At 39.0% G+C, this 22,038-nt stretch overlaps 1 protein-coding gene across 1 annotated transcript in view; it reads left to right on the top strand.

Annotated features, from left to right (window-relative positions):
* Positions 1–22,038, top strand: part of LOC129071112 (vascular endothelial growth factor receptor kdr-like) — a 168,307-nt gene that overhangs the window by 102,499 nt on the left and 43,770 nt on the right. Inside the window, exons 13-16 of the mRNA XM_054574237.1 lie at positions 9,888–10,181; positions 10,698–10,844; positions 11,030–11,155; positions 12,487–12,593. Coding sequence (XP_054430212.1) covers positions 9,888–10,181; positions 10,698–10,844; positions 11,030–11,155; positions 12,487–12,593 — 674 coding nt within the window. The remainder of the gene's footprint in view (positions 1–9,887; positions 10,182–10,697; positions 10,845–11,029; positions 11,156–12,486; positions 12,594–22,038) is intronic.

Here is a 22,038-nt window from a genome sequence, read left to right as displayed (position 1 = left end):
CTTGGATCCTAAAATATTACTCCTGAAGATTATACCTTACCCATCCTTCACCCATATAGACCTCATCAAGATGAACTCCTTAGAATTATTCGGTGCAGCAAGCCACAGTGTAACGTTCACAGAAAACACACACACAGAAAGAGAGTCGTTTCTTCATAGTTGCTGTTGTAGGAACTCAGGCCTGCCTAACTTACGAGAATTATTACAGAAGATACGTGTAGCTAAGAATGAAATATTGAAAACAATCATTTAGACTTTCAGAAAGGCCTCTGTGTAGAAACTTGGAGAATGTTCCACCCTAGACACAATGTAAAAGGAATGAAGTCACAATGGAATTGCAAGAATGATTAATGTAAATGAGTAAAAGAAGGCCTGCTCTGGGATTTGCTCTGAGACCAGTCTTCTTGATCCGAAAAGAGGGTTCACGGTGATAGATTCCAAGCTCTTAGATAATACTAAGCATTTTCAGATGGTGCAAAGCTGAGCCAACAGGGAGACACTTCAGGATGATTTCAGAAGGCAATGGGCCTAGGAACCAGGGACAGCATTTAGCCCAGATAATGGGTGAGGGAAGTGAAGGGCAGTTTAAGTCTAAACCATCATGGCTTCTCTCTCCATCTCTCCTTCAAGTTCTGTGCAAAATAATAATACTGATAATGATAATCCTGACAAGGTTGACTTTGTGCCTCTAGCTTTAGTAGAAAGTGCTGGAAGACAGAAGACAGGGTTATTTCTCATACTAGGCCTGGGGTCCATGAGTGGACAAATGTCCCCTCTACCACACGTACATAAGAATGAGTCATTGAGAATGGAGGCAAGAAGGTCAGTCTTCTCTTTTCCATTTATTTTCCTTTTCAGCAACTTCTCTCCTTTCCTGAGCTGTGTTATAGCTTCATGGGAAACAGCTGGAGTGAGCCAAGGAAGGTTCAAGGAGGCATGTCCCAACAGAACAGCATGGGCTCCCAGTTTAGGAAAGGCTGAAGCACTAGGTTTCTGCATTCTTAAGAAAACAGAATGGCTGCTTCCCATCCCTGACAGCAAAGTGTTCTCCCAGGTACACATAATTCTTGCACCTGCCCTGGATGCCCAGAAAAACAGACTGTTTTGTGTCTTACCCTTTATCCTCAGAAAAAGAGAGGCACAGAGAGGAATAAACAAATGTACAGACACTTGCCAGTCCTGACTGGCAAATGTCAAACATGGGCAGTGGTCCCCAAGGGAGATAGGATCATTCAAACAGCTTACCCTTCTCCTCAAACCCCATCACTAATTAATTATGCATCAAATATGCTGAATTTAACTCTAATTTAATTGCTTTAATATCATCTTTTCCCCCTCCACCTTCATCTGTTCTCCTTGGAAACAGGCTGGTGATTTATTTATTAAGCAACCTTTGCTAGACTTAGAGATTGTTATATGCCCCAATCAGCTTGATTTTCCCTAAGATGCATAAAGAAAAAGGCTAAAGGACTTTTTTTATGCATCAGCCTTCTTCATTACCAGTTTAATAAGCCCCATCTAGTTTATTCTGGTGAGGAAGGGGGGAATATGGTGATGTTAGGTCCTGAGACAACACGACTCCAAAGGAGAATTATGGATGAGAAATTAGAGAACCAGTGATAGAGTCTTGGCTTTATTGCTAAACCTGGTTGTGTGATCTTGGTAAATTACTTCCCTACTCTGGGACTCAGTTTTTTCATTGATAGTATGAGAAAATACATTCAAGATACGTCAATGCAACTGCAATTTCAAAACTTAATGGTTTTGTGAAAAGTGTTAAGATATAATATGTGAAATGTAGGGAGAGTGGGAGATGGGAAGGGTGGGAGATGAGGAAGAAAAGAATCTCGGTTTTCAGTGTTCCAGGCTCTGGATGAAAATCTGCCCTCTGTTACTTTGACATTTTATAAAGTTTCTATTTATATAAATATTTGTGTCAATTCATCAGCACATTTCTGACATGCTTATAGGACATTTGAACAGGGGCCTGGTATTTCAGATCATTTGGCCTCTCTCTTTTGCCGAGCCCAGCCCGGCCCAGCCCAGCGGCAGTTGGACTGTTCCAACAGCTTCAGAAGCAGAAGCGAGAGGATGCAGAAGTTGTCAACTAAATCAATCAATGATAAAACACCAGGAAATTAAGACCTTTTATTGTTACTATTATTATTATTATTATCAAATATAGAATAAGTCAGGCAAAATCTTTCTTTATTGGCCATTTTCAAAGATCACCTTAGCTGCCCAACCTAGGTGGCTGCTTTAGCTAAAAAGAGGAACCTCAGATGAACAGAGAGGTGTTCTCAGGGCTCTTCTACATGACAGTGACTTGGTGGTTTTATGGATAATTTACCAGGTGTGCAAGAAAGCTGCCAGGACAGGGCATACCCACCCTGATCCCTAGCAGCCCAGACTGCAGTCTCAGCAAAGGAAACCTGTGAAGATGTGGCTTTTGCAGCATAATTGCAGATAGTTCCTATCAGCTCTTTCCTCTGTCCGAGCTGGTGGGTAGAGCCTGGGGCCCTCAAAGCTTTGTTTGAAATGGATTTTCTTTCTTTTCTAAAGGGATGAAAGAAGGTGAAGGGATTAGCCAAGGAACAGATGTGCATGACCCATAGACACAGACAACAGTGCGGTGATGGCCTGAGGGAGTAGGGGGGTGAGGGCTGGGTAGCCTGAGGGAGTAGGGGGACGAGGGCTGGGTAGAGGTAGGCAAAGGAAGGGGGGCAGGGACATCTGTAATAGTGTCAGCAGTAAAAATAAAGTTAAATAAATAAAACAGATAGATACATACATACATACAGAAAAGGAATGAGTGTTCCAAGCTCCCAAGCTTGATCCCCAACAGAACCGAGGGACTTTGCTGCTATCAAGTTGCTTCTTACCCAAAACGATGGACTTCCCTGAGCAGATGGTATGAAAAAAGGAATGGGTCATATTCAGCACCTCTCTGCCAGAGCATATGCCCAAAAGAAGCAGTGGAATGAAGTAGAATCAAACCCCTTCTAGTATGTGTTGCTCAGAATACAAATAGGACTATTCACAAGAATTCTCTGCCTGAGCCTAGCAGTAAATGTGGCATATGAGCTACTCATCTTTTCCAGATAAAATTAAACCGAGTATTAAAAACATAGGCACCCAAAAGATGAAGACTGTATGTAGTATGAATGGAAAATGAAGTCTGCAAACTCTCTTTTACCCTAAAGCTAAGCCCCAAAGGCACAACTGGGACTTCTCTCATTTATAACTCAAGTCCCATGTGGATTCTGATTTTCAAACAAAATAGGGCTTTGTGAATGGCTTTAGTTCTGCCCCAACTGACGGATACACATACATTGAATATTTCATAGTTTTTTTAAAAATAATTACAATTAAAAGCACATGTCTAATATTGTATTTTTATTCATTGGACTTGTTTGTAATTTTTATAGCCAAAAAATTGTAGGTTGAGACCTGTCCTTTTAAGGAATAAATAGCTCGCTTACAGAGATTTAGCTGTTACAGGCTGATAATCTGAGCTCAGCTGACCTTTGGACCCTGCCATGGTTTATATCTGAGTTGCAGCAATGCTTAAACAAACACAAGGAAGCTGGAATTGAGATTTTTATACCCAAAGCTACTCAGCTGTCTCTGACAAATTTCCAAAAGGTTTGATGTATATGACTTCATTTCTTTCCCATTTGTCTCAAAAATCAATCACATTGTGGTTTCCAGATAAAATTTTTCCTTTAAAAATAATTTGTTCATTTCTGATTACAAGGTACAGAAAAGGCACAAGGGTAATGCCTGTGATTTCGTGGCTGGCTGCCCCGGTCTATGCATCTGTAAATACCCTTGTACACCACCAGGTTCATTCTCTCCCCAAGCATCACCTCACATCCTAAAAGCTACAGAGTATAGTTTCTAATCATATGGGAAGTTTAAGCCTGTGTTTTCCAGCTTGCTTGTAAATATGAAAATTGAACTACCTGTTCCAGCTGTTGATTTCCTAAAACTCTCATGAGTACATCACAGGCAAATTACGCTGTACAGCTCTTAGAGTCATTTAAACTTTTTAAAACGCCTTTCTTAAGCAGCAGTGACTAAGACCCCTTCTGTGTTCCCAGCATTCAAAGGTTCAGGGTGCTGGGGGAGGGGGTCTCCTACATTCTAGAGCAGTGAAGGAGGAAGGGCAGGCCAAGCCGAGCATGAGGAACTAACATTCAATTTTATTGCGCTCAGACCAGGAGTCCATGAGTCTTGAAGACCTCTGTGTATTTGTTAGTTTTCTTCTCCATGTTCTTTTCAGCTTTCTTCTATAGCCTCCTGAGCAGCTTTCCCCGCCCTGGCAATGGATTTTGGCCTCTTCTTCCTCTCCTTTAGAGTGGCAGTGACTGCTTGCTACTTACAGCCAACCTTATGAGCCAGGCACCCAAAGTAGGCAAACTTTCATGTAGGCCTCAGACACACAACCTTGAAGACAGCAGAAACCACCATTTGCTTTCTCTTTTTAATTTTTAAATTTTTTTTTAAAAGTTTGATTTTAGAGAGAGTGGAAGAAAGAAAGAGAGGCATCGATTTGTTGTTTCGCCCATTTATGCATTCATTGGTTGAGTCTTGTGTGTGTCCTGACTGGGGATTGAACCTGCAACCTTGGCATATAGGAACACTGCTCTAACCAACTGAGCTACCTGGCCAGGGCCCATTCGGTTTTTCTTGTCATAGGGCAGCAGGACCCATCACACACCTGGCATTCTAAAAGCTGAGGTCTTCCCTGTCCGGTGTGGCTCTGTAGATTGAGCGCCAGTCTGCGAACCAAAGGGTCACTATTCAATTCCCAGTCAGGACACAGGCCTGGGTTGCAGGCCAGGTCCCCAGTAAGGGGTGCTTGAGAGGCAGCCACACATGGATGTTTCTCTCCTTCTCCCCTTCCCATCTCTCTAAAATAAAAATAAATAAATAAGTTTTTAAAAATACAAACGATAAAAGCTGTGATCTAACACAGCGTACCCTTGCTTGATTTGTGGGGCAGCATGCTTCATGGGGCCCACCAAAGAAGGTGGCTAAGGGCTCAGAAATGATAAGGGTGGCAGGATGGGTTGGTGTGCATCCACTGGTGGAAAAAGACCAAGTACCTCAACTTTTTTCTGTAGAAATTGACAGAAATGCTAATACCCTCACAGCACACAACCACCACCTCCCAGCCCAGCAGCATCTGCTTGGCCGCAGTGGCCTCCAGGCAACCTAAAAGATGACCTTGGCCATTGAGCACTAGGGTCTGCCCCTCTACCATCTTCAGCAGCTGCCTGAGAAAGGTCCAATAGTTTTTGACACTCAAAAGATGTTCTGTGCTTCTTATATGCTTCAGATGGAGAGTTTTCTGGACAGCTTTTGGCCTTTCCAGAAGCAAAATGCATGGGAGGGTATTCCTAGAGAATTAAGGGCCAAAGTAATAGCGTGTACAAAAGCTTTTGTTATTTGTTCCTTCTCAGTGTCCTAGAATCACACTCCGCCAGGATCCTAAAGTTTCTGATAGATCACCTAGTCAAACCTTCCTCTCCCTTCCCCTAATGCTTTAATTATAACCACATTTCTACCAAGAAGTCATTCAAGTTCAGCTTGAGTGTCCTTCGTGATAGAGAACTATTTTCCTACTTCCCGAGGCAGCCTGTTTCATCTTGGGGCGTCTCTATTAGAAATTTTGTCCTTTTGCTAAATTTGCTTCCACCCACATTCCTAATCCTACTGAAGTTGCAACAAAGCCTGTCTGCTTACTCTTCCTAGTGGCAGACCTTCAAAGATCTGAAGACAAAAATATCCAGATTTTTAAGCTTGAATTCCTTCATCTGGTTCCCATAAGTCATGCTTTCTAGGGTGCACATCATATGAGAAAGCAAGTGTTTTACTTGCATGAGTCACTGGAGACATCTATATTAGGCCGGGGTGGGGAAAGGAGGCAGTGGCACATCCTCTGAAATGTCAGGCTGCAAATCCATAAATCCATATAGCCATATAGGGAAAGAGGAAGAAAGGAAAGGATTCAAGAGGCTCAAATGCAGCCAGCAAAACCGTCCTTAACTTCCTGTTAGGTTCGCTGGTCAGGTCAATTTCAGTCATGAAGATAATAGAGCAACCTTCTTGTATCTCCTCTAAAAAACCTTTAAATATCAATGTCTTAGCTTAGGCTGTCACAACAAAATACCACAGACTGAATGGCTTAAACAATCGGAATCTTTTTCGTATAGTTCTTAAGCCAGCGGAAGTCCAAGATCGATGTGCTGGCCAGTTGGATTCTGTGGTGAGGGCTCTCTTTCTGGCCTGCAGATGTGTGCCTTCTCATTGTGTCCCCACATGGTGAAAAGGGAGAAATCTCTGGTCTCTCTCTCATAAGGATACTAATACTAATCCCATCATAAGGGCTTTACCCTCATGGCCTGATGTAAACTTCAAATTACCTCTCAATGGCTCCACTTTCAAATAGCATCACATTGGGTTTTAGGACCTTAACATATGAACTTGTGGGGGGCACAAAAATTCAGCCCATAATAACAAAGTATCTAGTCTATCTCAGTACTCAGTTCTTTGTTAAATAAGACATTATTAGTTTCAGAGGCTAAAGCTGAAAGATTATCTCCATGGCATGAAATTCAGGGCTTTGTCTTTACCTGTCAAGATTTCAGACATACATGAGAGGTTTTATTAGGAAACATGACTCAGGCTAGCACACAGTAAGGCCGTTTACCTTTCTGAGACCCTCTGACCTTTTTGTGTCTGACTTTATAATAATTTTAAGGCTAGTAAACACATCTATATTAAAGTCAGTCTCCAGGATTGCATCATTATATTCTTGTCAACTATATTACAGAAAAGTCTATTATTAATCATAACATCTTAAAATATGTGTCAATAATTGCTGAGTGTTCACAAAGTGCTCTGTAATAGCCAAGAAGGGATTCCTGACCTGAAGAAGTTTTATAATCTAAAGAATCAGTTTAGGCAGGGGCAGTCAAAAGGACTTCAAAAAAAAAAAGGAACAATGATTGATGAATAGGTATTACTCACAGAAATAGAGAGGTTGGGAATGGCATTTCACGGGAAGAGGGTGGCACGAGCCAAAATTAGACATATAGGCATTAACCAATGAACATCCGTTCATTCTACCAATATTTATTGGGCATCTATGACGTGACAAGCACTGTGCTAGATGTTAGGGCTACAGCACTGACTAAAACTTTTGTGGTCCTTGTCCTCATAGAGTTTACATCACAATGATGGAAAGAAACAGTAAACAAATAAACAAATAAATGAACATTTTATACTTGTGATCAATGCATGAGAGGGAAAATAGTAAGCTAAAGTGAGGAAGCCTGCTTTAGATCGGGGGTGGGGGGGTCACAGGAGACCTGTCTGAAGAGGTAAAATTTTACTTGCCACAAGCCAATGTAACATATCTGTGGAGCATATGAAGCAACTGGGCATGTAAAAACAAATGACTTGTGGAGAAGCTGGATGATGGAGTTGGTGAGGAAGAATGGGGCCTTAGAGGAGCCTACTTTGAATAAGTGAGGGAGGAATATGAACTTTATTTGGAGGCAGTGGGGGGTCATTGAGAGCTTTCAATAGTCGTTTTGATCAAAGTTACAGTTCAGGAGGATGAATGAGGTGGCTGGTGCAGACTGTTTGGAGTATGGAGAGACTAGAGGAGAGCAACCCAGTTGAGAAAGCATTTAATTGTTCGCACATGAGGTAATGACTGCCCAGACTGGGACAGCTGTGTAGTGGAGACTGAGAGGAAGGGTGACAGGAAAGCTGTGGCAAAGGAACAATTGATAGGACTTGGCAACTGGGGTGGGATGTGGAAGGTGAGAGGGACAGAAGAAGCAAAGATAATAGTGAGGTTTTAGTTCTTGGTTGATAGGAAAACAATGTCTTCTACCACAGGAAAATTTAAAGGAAGAGTTGGTCTGAGGGGAATAAAATCAAAGAGGTATTTTTGGTTATTAAATTGTTGACATGCTAATGGGATCCCCAGGTAGAAATGTCCAGTAGACAGATGGCAATGTGGCCTAAGAGTGGCCACAGAGAACAAAAATAGCTCCAAATTTGGCATGTGCTTATGGGAATAAAAAAATTAAGTGGAGGAGGGGGCGATTATTCCACGTTTAGCAATCGCTTACACATGCCTGAATGGGCCTTTGGCATCAAAAACTTGATGCTGGTGTTCAGGGACCCAGAATTTGAAATCTGTCAGCTCAGCTGTTCAGCCAGCCATATTCTTCAGTCAAGAGCATCGCTGCTGTGATTGATCAAGAGGCAGACTTTATCGAATATATTGGGGTTACATGGGTTCATTAAATAGGTTTCAAGTGGACAATTCTATAATACAATGTCTGTATATTGTATTGTGTGTTTACCACCCATAGACTAGTCTGTTTCCATCACCATTTATCCCCCCTTTACTCTCCTACCTGTCCCATCCCCCAAAATATTAGAGAAAACACTGAACCTATTCTGATGCAAGAGATAGGAGATAAAAAGTATTAAGAAACTGTTCTTATAAAAAATTTTTGTGAGCCTTAATAAAAATGTTAGTATATTTTTAAAAAGTGGTAGACTTTATTGAGATAAATATTGGTAGAGAAAACATTGAGCAAATCTTGGGATGCTGGAAGCAATTAGCCACAAGAAACAGTAATACAATGGTATGACAAGTAGAATGTTTTACTCATTTAATGCTAATCTCAAAGCTTTGACTGCAGGAATCCCTTCTATTATTCCTGACCCTCCACAGACACTGCCCCCCACCACCACACACAAAACCAATAGATTAGGCCTGAATCAGGACCACTCGTTGTTCTTAACCAACAACTGATCTTCCCAGACTGTTGGTAGCCATTGCCATTTAAAATAGAGTGTGTGCAAAGTTCTGTGTATGTGTGTAATGTTCAGAAGTGAAAATTGATGTATCTCTTGGGGGTAAGAACATTGGAATGGTAGTCAAGTATTTATTTATAATTTATATCAATTATATTTGCAAAAAGGATTAGAAGTGTTTCTGCATGTTGTCTTTCAATTCAAAATCTGGGTATTCAGAGTTCCATTTTGAAAAAGCCCTCTGCTTTTCTTTCCAAATCACTTCTGTGGTAAACTATTCATTGTTTCTGCCTTAAAGCTATTGTGCTACCTTTTTTTCCCTCGGGCATTTGCATGTAAGTGCTATTCTCATGTAGACGTCATGTCTTAATCCAACAAAAAAGCATCTGTAATGTAGATTTCAAAATAAGAATTTACCTGTGGAGAGGCAGCATGAAATGGCAAAAATACAAACTCAAATCAGTAGACCTGGTGTCTCAGCCTTGTCTCTGCTGATTATTGTCTCTGTCTCTTTCTTAATCTGTGAAATGAGGTTGGTGATATTATCTGTCTCAGGGGTGTTTTAAAAGTTAACATGAGGGAATTGCTGTGAAGGTTTGTAAGTTGGACAAGAAATTTATTAGTCATTTACAATAGCAGACTCTCAGACTGTAATACTCTAATGATAATACTGGAGTGGGGAACTATTTGGCCTGACCACATTGTATCGCTCAAAAAACTTCATTGCCTATCTTCTTCATAATAGGAGACTTCTATGAAAATATTTTCAAAGCTCTGCCCACACCTACTTGGGAACTAATTCAGAGCTGTGTGTGGCTAAAAGTGGTCTCTGCCACTGTTAGCATTCAGAATGAAACTCAGGAAATGACATGGAAAACTTAATGTAGTTGGGTCTTTGCTACTAGACACTTGTCCTTGCTGATGGAGTCTGCTTTATCTCTACAACTTGGTTTTCAGGAAAAAGAACAAAGCATGTCATTATCTAGCAAGTTCTTGAGCCTAGTGATTTTCACAGTGACATTTCTTCACCCTCACAGATGTGGCTGGCTTCATGGAGGCAGAACCCCTAGTCTCAGTGATCGAGGGCTATGACGCTCGGCTCAAATGCAAGGCAGCTAAATATATCTACACTCACCTCGCTTGGTTCAACCCCATTGGAGAGAAGATTCCTGTTATATACACAGAAAGCTTAAAGAATGACTACTCCATCTCATTGACACTGGTGATTAAGAATGTGACCCAGAAGGACAAAGGGCAGTACAAGTGCAAGGCTTGGACCGAGAGGAACATCACCAAGATGATGCAACACAATACTCAGCTCTTAATTAGAGGTAACAATTGGAGAGATTTCCCTAAAACTTCTTAGCATTTGAGGCAACTGCTGGGTGGGCTAGGGAAGCAGAATAAGGATTTTGCTTCTGTATTACTGATGGGCTGTACCAGCCAATCCTTTGTTTCCTAAAACCTCTTGGAAACATTTCAAGAAAAGGATCTTAATGAATTGTATACTCGGTGTCAGACAGATGATAGGAAAATTGGGGAATGGAACTTTTTGGTCTTTCTGATAACAAAACTCTTCAGTAGCCACTTTTATTGCTTGAGTTGACTAAAGATGACCTTACTAAATGTGAGGATTATAGAGTAACTTGAAGACTACAAAATTCAAGCCACCAAACACTTTACTTATACAGTACATTTTTATCCCTGTCCATTTTCCCTTCTCCTGAATATGGTAACACTTACTCATCCAAATATCCGATTACATATGAGGGGTAAGACAGATTAAATGTCATATTTATGGTACCCTGCGACAAAAATCTTGTCTCCTTTTACCCTGGTCACTACAGAAAGAGTTGCCCCATTCATTATTGAGAATCTTACCAATATTGAGGTCAACATCAGTGGCAAGATTTTGCTGGATTGCAAAGTGAGTGGAACACCGTGGCCTAACATCCACTGGTTGAAAAATGGAGTTCCTGTTCTCCCTGCTTCGGGTAAGTCTGGAGATCTTGTGGAGTTGTTTCCAATCCAGAGGGCCTTAGCTGATGCAGCTCCTTAGAGATGACGTGACTGAAACTGTTCCAAGATTGACTTAATAAGTTGAGGGCTTCACGTAATCTAAGGCTGGGCTTCAATGCAAACACTTCAAATAATAATGAGGGGGGTATTGTTGATGCAGGAATCTCCTTTGAGAACAACAGCCTTATTATTCAACGAGCTAAAAAAGAAGATGAGGGCTTATATCAGTGCAAAGCGACCAATGAGTTGGGGGAAGTGAGCACCGCAGCTCTTATCACCGTGGAAGGTAAGTTGGAAAATTCCTATCTATATTGATGATCAGCAATGGATCTCAAAAAAGAAAGAAAATGCATTTGGTGATGGGGACACAGTGTAGAATGACAGTGAAGAACACAAGCATGGGTGTACCCTTAATATATCCACTTTCAACGGGAAAGTATGTGGAATAGTGCGATTTGGAAAACCTGAATTCAGAACCCCATGCTTGTTGCAAACTTGTTGGGATTTTGCGTAAGTCATTTAGGCTTTTTGGGTCTCAGATTTCTCATTTCTGAAATGAGAATAACACCAGCTGTACTCTATCTTTCAAAGGCGATACAAACGAAGGTCAAGATATGAGAGTGCTTTACAAAATATAAAATATCAAATAAGATTACTTCCTTTGGTTGGAAACTATTGGATGTCATTTCGAAATAGAAACATAGAACGTTAGACCTTTGATCGCCTTTCATTGTAAAGATGAAGCCCAAAGAAAGTAAGACACTTGTTGAAGGTTATGGCAAGGTGTATTGACTCCAAATGCCTTAAGCTATTATGATGAGTATTTAACTCTTAACGGCAAAGCTGTATGTCTTGAAAGAAATGCTTAGTGTTGGAATAACCATCCAAGCATTCCCAAAGCCTTTTGCACATTCAGCTATTCTCTTCTAGGGCATACCAGGCAAACTGTATAAGTTGATTAAATAATCTGGTCTCCCAGTGGTCTGAGATAATCCAGGGTCTAAACTATAAAAAAAAAACCCAAACAAACAGAAAACTGATAATAACAAGACAGGTAAAATAAATGATATGCAATATACAGTGCTATTTTCACTTATCATTATCTCATTAATACTCTGGATAACCCTATGTGTTAGGTATTTTATTGTTCCCACTTTTGGAGGGGAAACTGATGCACATAGAGGTTAGTAACTTGCCCAAGGTCATGCAGCTAGTAAGTGGTAGAGGCAGGATTTGAACCTAGGCAATCTGATGCCATACCTCACACCTATTTTGCCTTTGTCCTTGAGAGCCAGTTGATTACACAGAGCATAACTTCAAATGTCTCGTTTTGGCTTTGTGCCTCAGGTCATATATATAATATGTATTCAGCTCATTCTTTTGAGTCATCTAGTACAATTATGAGGGACATTTTTCTCTAAGTCTTAGAGGTCAGTGCCCACACTCCATAAAAATGTCACACATACACACACACAATTTTGGCACTTGGTGGCATTTGTCCTTTAGAAACCAAACATGTTTTCTAAAAGGCAGTAATTTTCTCTTTCTCCCTCTCAGTCTCTGCAGTGAACTAACTTATTTTTATTTTAATAAATTCTGTTTTCAATACCTTTACAGGCTCTGAAGACAAATCCAATATTGAAGTCATCATTCTTGTTTGTACTGGCCTTGCAGCCACCCTTTTCTGGCTTCTTCTAACCCTGGTCATTCGTAAACTCCGAAAGGTAAGGGAGAAAAAGCACTTTGGGGCCTTAGGGCTGGCTCATGTGCAGTTTAAATGGTTTTAAGGCTGAACCTGGTGTATCTTTTTGTCTCAGGTAAATCTCTTGGTAGATGGTATTACTTATCTAGGCAACAGAGAGAGACTGTGTGTAAGCAGTGAGTGAGTGAATGACTGAGAGAGAGAGAGAGAGAGAGAGAGAGAGAGAGAGAGAATGAGGTATTAGGGACTAAAGTGCAATGGAGTTTTTACTTCATATTTCCTAAAACATTGGGAACTGATGTAAGAACACATCTGCCCACTCAGATTCTATCTCAATATCTTTAAATTTTATTTTTCAATTGTAATGTCCATTCAATGTTACGTTATATTAATTTCAGATGTACAGCATTGTGGTTAGACAATCATACACTTTACAAAGCATTCCCCGATATTTCCAGTACCTACCTGGCCCCATACATAGTTGTTGCAATATTATTGACTATATTCCCTGTGTTGTACTTTACATCCCCATGACTATTTTGTAACTACCAATTTGTACTTCCCAATCCCTTCACCTTTTTCCCCCATTACCCCAACCCACCCCTCTTCTGGCAACCACCAGTTGGCTCTCCGTGTCTATGAGTCGATTTCAATTTTGTTTGTTCATTTATTTTGTTCTTTAGATTCCACATGTAAGTGAAATCATGTGGTATTTGTCTTTCTCTCTCTTACTTACTTCACTTGGCATGATACCTTCTAGGTTCATCCATGCTGTCATAAATGGTATAATTTCATTTTTTATGGCCGAGTAAGATTCCATTTTTTATATATGTCTCCACTTTTTAATCCACTCACCTCTTGATGGACCCATCTCCAATTTTAAATTAATATACCTAATGTTGTCAAGAATCATTTTTAGAGGATTATAATGTATCAGCTGGGTTGATATTTAATAGTCATACATATAGCTATGTAAATTTTATATCTATTAATGTGATATATTTTCATAGAATGTGGATTAACATATAACAGCCACAACTAAAGCCCTATTAAGTGATAAACTGGCTTTTATTTACTTTTGTTTCTAAGGCAATTTATCTTAAAAATACATTTTTTAAATATGTTACAAACTCCATTTTGTAAAAGTTAAATAAACTATTCAGAGAAAAATTAAAGTGTCAATTTAGGCAAAATCTCCTTTCGCTGAGTACTGACGCAGGTAGTTGACAGGGAAACAAGGTTAGGACTGACTTACAAAATGTGTCAAGAGCTCTTGCAGGCCAAGCTAATGGACAGCTGTGGTAGATATTCCAGCAGGGTCATGGAGCTCCAAGATTTCCTGCCAGTTAAGCCACTAGGGACATATCTCAGACCTAAGCTCACCCTTTACTTTCTTCAAACTCCAGGGACTCAGATTTTTTTCTCAAATGACTCTGCCTGTCTTACACTATTTCACAAATTTTTCATAAGGCTGGCTACAGAGTTGGCCGATCTTACTGGTTTACCTTTCCTTGCTAATATCGAACACAAGAACCAGAGCTTTTGATTTAAAGGGTTTTAATGTTATCACTAAAAAGAAATGGGAGGGACAAAAATCAATGCTGGGATGGGAGAGGAGGTTGACAAAAGTTACTGAATCTTATTAAAGTTCTCCTAGATATTTGCTTTAGTCTAGGATCCCTTATTCCACATGTCTTTCTGGTTTTCTTCCTTATTAATAGAGGTAAAACTGAACAAATCTCCCCTCCCTAGAATGTCCCTTTGTTTCTCTTTTGTCAACATCTTAACATAAGGATGCATCTGGGATGGAGATAGAGGTTGGAGATGGAAGGCTATGTCTTAGACTCAAGTCGGTCATTTTAATCTTAGGAGGACTCTAGATGGGTGGTGTCCACCCTGATCACAGGAAAGGTGGCTCAGGTCCATGATTTTCTGTTTGGTCTCCATGCTTGGTATTTGAGGTAGAGTCACCTACTCTTCCCTGACCTTCTTAATCACAAGTTCCTTAGGTTTATAGTGTGCCTCAGGCCCAGGTCAACGCCAGGCCAAGAGTCATAATCCCTCAACATGCACGTATTTCTTTTCTGCTGCTAACTTAATGTTTGACTTTCAGGAAGTTCTTTATCTCTCTGATCATTTCTTTCTCTCCCTCTAAAGTGAGGGGATTGGACTAGAGTAGTATTTTCAAAGATAATTTTTATACAAAAGCCATCAATGAAAAGTACATTTTCTGCCATGATCCAGTATAACTGAATCAAAAGTTGTACTACAAATTTCTCAATTCTACTGCATGTAATGCAAAAATCTACTGATGAGCACTTGGGCTGTTTATAGTTTTATTAACCAATGTCACCTCAATGAATCCAATAAAAATGTTTAAAAAAGAAAATGTAGAAAACTTGCTACTATGGAAGTATATTTACCAACACCTATCCTTTATGCTCGAGTTGTCATAAGAACCTATGCACCCCAATGTTCATAGCAGCACAAGTTACAATAGCCAAGTGCTGGAAGCAACTGCCATCAGTAAATGAGTGGATCAAAAATCTAGGGTACATTTACACAATGGAACACTACACAGCAGAAAGAAAGAAGGAGCTGCTATCCTTCATGACAGCATGGATGGAACTGGAGAGCATTATGCTAAGTGAGATAAGCCAGAGGGTGAAAGACAAATATCATGTGATCTCCCCTGTAAGTGGAACCTGATCAACAAAACAAACAAGCAAGCAAAATAGAACCAGAGACATGGAAATAAAGAACAAACTGACAGTAACCGGAGTGGCGGGAGAGGGATAATGGGGGAAAATAGGGAAGGGTCATCAAGGAACGTGTATAAAGGACCCATGGACAAAACCAAAGGGGGTAGATTTGAGGGTGAGAAGTGGGGACAAGTGGGGCAGGGCTAGTGGTGGGGGGAAAATGTAGACAATTGTACTTGAACAACAATAAAAAAACATTACTATGAAAAAAAGAATTGTACAACTTAAACTTATGTAATTTTATTAACCAATGTCACCCCAATAAATTCAAATAAATAAATAGAGAGAGAGAGAGACTAAACTATTACAATACAATGTTATATATTTTGTGTAGAGTGGTTATATTGTAAAAAAAGTTAAAAAGAAAAATAGTCTTTTCTATTTACCTCTATTAATTAATTATTTAACTAATTTACTGTTAATATGCTTCGGTTTATCTTTTATTGGTAAAGTATAGTTAACATATAACATCTGTTACTTTCAGGTGTACAACACAGTGATTGTACACTTATATACCTTACGATGCCATGAGCATATATCCATCTGTCATGTGCAAAGTCATTACAATATGAATGGCTATATTCCCTGTAGTATGCATTACATTACTATGACATCTATTTTATAACTAGATGTTTCTACCTCTTATACCACTTCACCTTTTTCACCTACTCTCTAGCTGCCCTCCACCCTGGCAACCATCAGTTAGTTTTCTGTATCTATGTGTCTATTTCTCTTTGGTTTTGTTTGGCTGGTTTTTTTAAAAAAGTTACATATAAGTGAAATTATACAATATATGTCCTTCTCTGTCTGACTTACTTTGCTTTGTGTAATATCCTTTGTGTTTATCCATGTTGTGAGTAGGGTAAGATTCCATTCTTTTTAATGGATTAATTATATCCCATTATACATGTGTATCTATACACACACACACACACACACACTCACACAATCTTTATCTATTCATCTGTCGATAGATGCCTAAGCTGCTTCTATATATTGGCTATTATAAACAATGCTGCACTGAATGTAAGGTGGCATATATCTTTTTGAATTAGTGTCTTTTTTTTTCACATACATGTTCAGAAGTGGAATTGCTGAGTTATAGGTTTTATTTTATTTTATTTTTTTGAGAAACTTGCATAATGCTTTTCATAGTTATTCCCACAATTCACAATTTCACCAACAATGCATGGTGGTTCTTATTTCTCTACATCCTCGCCAAAACTCCATGTTTGTTGACACTTTTGACAGGTGTGAGTGGATATCTTGCTGTGATTTTGATTTGCATTTCCCTAATAATTAATGATATTGAACATCTTTTAATGTGCCTGTTGGCCATCTATGTTTCTTCTTGGAAAAATGTTGATTCAGATCCTCTGCCCATTTGTTATTTGGGTTGTTTTTGTTGTTGCTGAGTTTTATGAATTCTTTATCTATTTTGGAAATTAACCCCTTATCAAAAGTATCATTTGCAGCCCTGGCCAGTGTGGCTCAGTTGGTTGGAGCATCATCCCATACACCAAAATGTTGCAGGTTTGACTCCTGGTCAGGGCACACGTACCTAAGTTTTGGGTTCGATCCTGGTCAAGGTGCATATGGAAGGCAACCGATCCATGTTTCTCTCACATGGATGTTTCTCTCTCTCTCTCTAGCTCTCTTCTCTCCCTCTCCCTCCCTCCCTTTCTCTCTAAAAGCAATAAAAAAAATGTTTTTAGGTAAGGATTTTTAAAAAAACTATCATTTGCAAATATCTTTCCCCATTTGGTTGGTTGCATTTTCATTTTCTCAACCATTTCCTTTCCTGCGCAGAAGACTTTTAGTTTGATGTAGACCTGCTTATTTTTGTTTTTGTTTCCCTTACCATTGTGGTCAAATACATAAAAACTGCATTAAAAAATGATGTCCCACAGCTTATTGCCCAGGTTTCCTTCTATGTATTTCATGGTTTCTGGTCTTACTTTCAAGTCTTTAATCTATCCTGTGTTATTTTGTGTTTATGATGTAAGATAATGGACTTGTTTCATTCTTTTCAATGTGGCCATCTGATTTATTGCAGAGACTTTACTTTCTTACTTGTATGTTCTTGACTCCTTTGTCATATATCAGTTGTCCAAATGTGTGTAGGTTTATTTCTGGGCTGTTAATTTTGTTCCATTGGTCTGTATGTCTGTTTTTCTACCAATACTATACTGTTTTGCTTTCTATATCTTTGTAGTGTAATACCTTTGGCTTTGCTGATTTTTTTTCTCAGTATCGCTTTGTCTTTTTATGGTCTTCGGTGTTTCTCTACAAATTTTGGGATCTCTTGTTCTATTTCTGTAAAAATTGCCATTGAGATTTAGATAAGGATTGTGGGAGCTCCATTGGTACAATTGATTAGTGCATGGTACTTATATGACAGTGTGCAGATAGTGATTGCATTGAATCTGTACAGTGGTTTGGGTAATATAAATATTTAACAATAATTCTTTCAATCCATAAGCATGGCTTATCTTTTCATTTCTTTCATGTCTTCTTCAATTCTCATTCATCAGTGTCTTACAATTTCAGTGTACAGTTCTTTCGCCTCCTTGGTTAAACTTACTTCTAGGTGTTTCATCCTTACTGTTGCAATTGTAAATGGGATTGTTTTCTGCATTTTTCTTTCTGGTCATTGTTGTTAGTGTATAGAAATGCAACAGATTTTTATATATAGATTTTGTATCCTACAACTGTACTGTATTCACTTATTATTTATAATAGTGTTTGGTGGATTATTTAGTGTTTTCTATATATAAAATCATGTCATCCACAAATAATAGTTTTACTTCGTTTTTTCTTTTTGGATGATTTCTATAACTTTTTCTTGCCTGATTGCTATGGCTAGGACTGCCAATACTATGTTGAATAAATATGACTGGAGTAAGCATCCTTTGTTTCAATCCTATAAGAAAAGCATTAAGTTTTGCACCATTGATTATGAGTTAGTTGTCCTATATTGCCTTTATTATGCTGAGATTCTTTCTGTACATATGTTATTGAGAATTTTTGTTATAATGGATATTGACTCCTGCCTAATGCTTTTGTTGCACCTATTAAGATAATGATAAAATTTTCATTCTCCATTTTGTTAACGTGGTTTACCATGCTGATTGATTTGTGGATGCTGAACCATTCTTTCATCTCTGGAATAAAACCCATTGAACATGGCCCTGACTGGTGTGGTTCAGTAGGTTGGGCATCGTCTTGCAAACCGGAAGGTCACTGATTCAATTCTTGGTCAGAACATATGCTGGGTTGCGGGCCAGGTCCCTGGTTGGGGGTGTGTGAGACACAACAAATCGATGTTTCTCTCACATATTGATGTTTTTCTCCCTCTCTTTCTCCCTCCCTTCCCCTCTCAATAAAAATATGAATAAAACCTTCCAAAAAAACCCATTGAACATGGTGTATGATCTTTTTAATATATTGTTGAATTCAGCTTGCTAATATCTTGTTGAGGATTTTTACTATATGTTCACCAGAGATGTTGGTTTGTGGTCTGTGTGTGTGTGTGTGTGTGTGTGTGTGTGTGTGTGTTATGTTCCTTGTCTGGGTATGGTATCAAGGTAATGTTTGCTTTGTGATTTTTTTAAAAAATATTTTCTCCTCTTTATTTTTTAAAGATGCTGAAAAGAATAAGTATTAAATGTTATTTGAATGCTTGGTAGAATTCATTGGTGAAGCCTTGTCATCCTGGAGATTTGGGAGGGGGGCATTGTTTTTTATTATTGTTTCAACTTCCTTAATAGTGTTCCATCAAATCAGATTTTTTTGTTCCTTCATGATTCAGTCTAGGAAGGTTGTATGATTCTAAAGATTTATTTTTTTTCTAGGTTGTGCAATTTTGCAGTGCATAGCCCTTTATAGTATTCTATCATGATCCTTTGTATTTCTGCAGTATTCATTGTGACCTTTTACTCTTTTGTTTATGATGTGATTTGAACCTTTTATTCTTAAGCGTAGCTAAAGATTGTCAATTTTCTTTATCTTTTTGAAGAACCAGCTGTTATTTTCATTAATCTTTTTATTCTTTTTAGTCATTGTTTTATTTATTTCTGCTCTGATTTTTATTATTTCCTGTTTTCTTCTGACAGTGGGCTTAATTTTTCTCAGTTCTGTAAAGTGTTAGTTTGGATTGTTTATGTAAGATTTTTATTGTTTCTTGAGTTAGGCCCATACTGTTATAAACTTCCCTTATGGTAACTCTTTTGCTGCATTCCAAAGATTTTGGTATGTCCTATTTCTATTTTCATTTGTTCCCATGTATTTTTTGACTCCTCCTTTTCTTTCTTTCTTGTCCCAATAATTTTTCAGCAGCATGTTGTTTAAGCTCTACATATTTGTGATTTTTCCAGATTTTCTCTTACAGGTGATTTCTACTTTCACACTGTGGTGGCTGGAGTTCTTTCTTTTTAAAAAAAAAATCTACTTCTCTCTCCCCTTTGTCCTAAGTAATTTCTAGATTTCTGCTTTGAGCTTGCTAATTCTCTCTTCCATATGGTCTGCTCTATTTCCAATACTTTCTAATGCATTTTTCATCTCATTTTCTTGAGTTCCTCAAGCTCCAGAATTTCTGTTTGGTATTATTTAAGAATTTCAATCTTTTTGGTAAAATACTCCTTATGTTAACTAATTTTATTCCAGAGCTCATTGTACTCTTTTTCTGAGTTTTCTTATATCTTGTTGAGTTTCTCAATGACAGGTATTTTGAAAGTTCTATCATTTATATCACAATTTTTTTTAATTTTAATTTTAGTTTCTGGAGTATTGCCATTTTTGTAATACTGTGTTACCATGATTATTTGTGGCACTTGATACGCTAGTACTCTGCTAGCACATGTGAGATAGCAATAACTTTTCCTATTTTGGCACAGCTTTGTTTAATGTTAACAATTCGAGAGGTTGGTAGAGGTCTTTCTTTTGTTTTCCAGTAGGTGGCAGTGTAGTGTAAGTTTTCTGTTTCTCTTAGATGAGCTGACTAGTTCTGTTTCAAATCCAGCATTTTCCACTTCTGTTGTCTCTGGCCATAAGTGTCCCAGGTACCGTCTTTATTGCTACTTATGCCTCCGGGCCTTTGGTGCCTTGCTGCTGCCAGTGTCATTGCAGTCAAGGGCTTCCCTGCAGTTATGGATGTCACTGACAGGGTCACAGTGATGGTGTGGGCCTTCGCTGTGTCTGGAGTTGTCTGGCTCCTGGACAGTGCTGCTGCGTCTTGGAGATGAGGCAGGTAGGAGACCAGGTTTGCAAGACCTACTGCTGCTACTGCCCTGAACCTTATGGCCGCTGGCACCATTGTGACTGAGACACCGGTATCACGTGTGCCATCTGCGCTGCCGCTAAGAGGCTCCCCCGAGCTGTTTCGCTACCATATCCAGGAGGGACGCTATATTCAGAGGCACCAGTGCTGCTGCGGCCTTTCTTCTTTTCCAGGGCCCTCGTGGAGGAGCTATAGCCACATCTTCCACCGTGCTTTCTAGCCTCCATGTCCAGGGAACGGGGCAGTGGCTATCACACCTGCTCTTCCCTCAGTTTTGCTTCCCCTATGCCTTCCAGTCCACACACCTTCAGAAGTACAAGTGAAGATTTTTAGTGACCCTAGTGTCAAGCAGAGGAATCTTTGTTGAATTATAGGTGTCTCGCTAGTGGTAGATTAAAAGAGAAAGACAAAGAAAACATCTGTCTGCCATGATGGTGAAATCGCTCCCCATAGTGATGCATTTTCATTTTTTTCTTAAGAATTTTTTTCATCACTACTTATCCACACTGACCTCTTCCTAATGGTGCATTTTGATTCTTTTGCATGTGTCTGTTTAGTTTTCCCAACACGATTCGCTGAAGAGACTGTATTTTCTCCATTATATATTCTTGGCTTGTTTGTTATAAATTAACTGACCATATATGTGGGTTCATTTCTGGGGCCTCCATTCTGTTCCATTGCTCTATGTGACTGTTTCTATTTTAATACCATTTTTTATCACTATAGCTTCCTAATATAGTTTGAAGTCAATAATGTGATGCCTCCAGCTTTGTTCCTCTTTCTCAAGATTGTTTTATCTATGCAGAGTATTTTGTAGTTTCATACAAATTTTAGTATTGTTTGATCTGTGTTTTGAGAAATGCTATTGGAAATTTGAAAGTGATTGCTTTGAATATGCACATTGTTTTGTTTACTATGGGCATTTTAACAACACTAAATTTTACAACCCATAGATATGAAATGTATTATCATATTTGTTTCTTCTTTAGTTTCTTTCATTAACGTCATAGTTTTCAGTGTATAGGCCTTCCCTCTCCATTATTAGTTATTCCTAGGTGTTTTATTCTTCTTGATAGAATCATAAATGAAATGTTTTTATTAACTTATCTTTATTAGTTATTACTGCATAAAAGTACAACGATGTTTGCATATTGATTTGATATCCTACAAATTAAGTGAACTCATTGAGTCGACTGCCTCAGTTGGCCTCTAGATGAATACCAAACCAGAAGCTTGTCTCTCAGGCCAAAGATCCAGGATAAGCGCATAGGCAACTTTTACAGCCGGACTTGGGTGTTTTTCAGTCTGTTGCCTTTGCAGTGCCCTGGGGTAGTACACAGCCAAGCACTGCCTCTCTACTTGTTGCAGGCCGGTTGGGTCCAGGAACACAAGCCCTGATGGCCACCACAGCCAAGTGATCAAAGGGC

The sequence above is a fragment of the Pteronotus mesoamericanus genome, unplaced genomic scaffold (genome assembly GCF_021234165.1).
Source record: "Pteronotus mesoamericanus isolate MK-2021 breed Mesoamerican mustached bat unplaced genomic scaffold, CSHL_Meso_final contig_256, whole genome shotgun sequence".
Taxonomy (NCBI): Eukaryota; Metazoa; Chordata; class Mammalia; order Chiroptera; family Mormoopidae; genus Pteronotus; species Pteronotus mesoamericanus.
The sequence above is the reverse complement of the archived record's forward strand: the minus strand, read 5'-3'. Positions and strand labels throughout refer to the sequence as shown.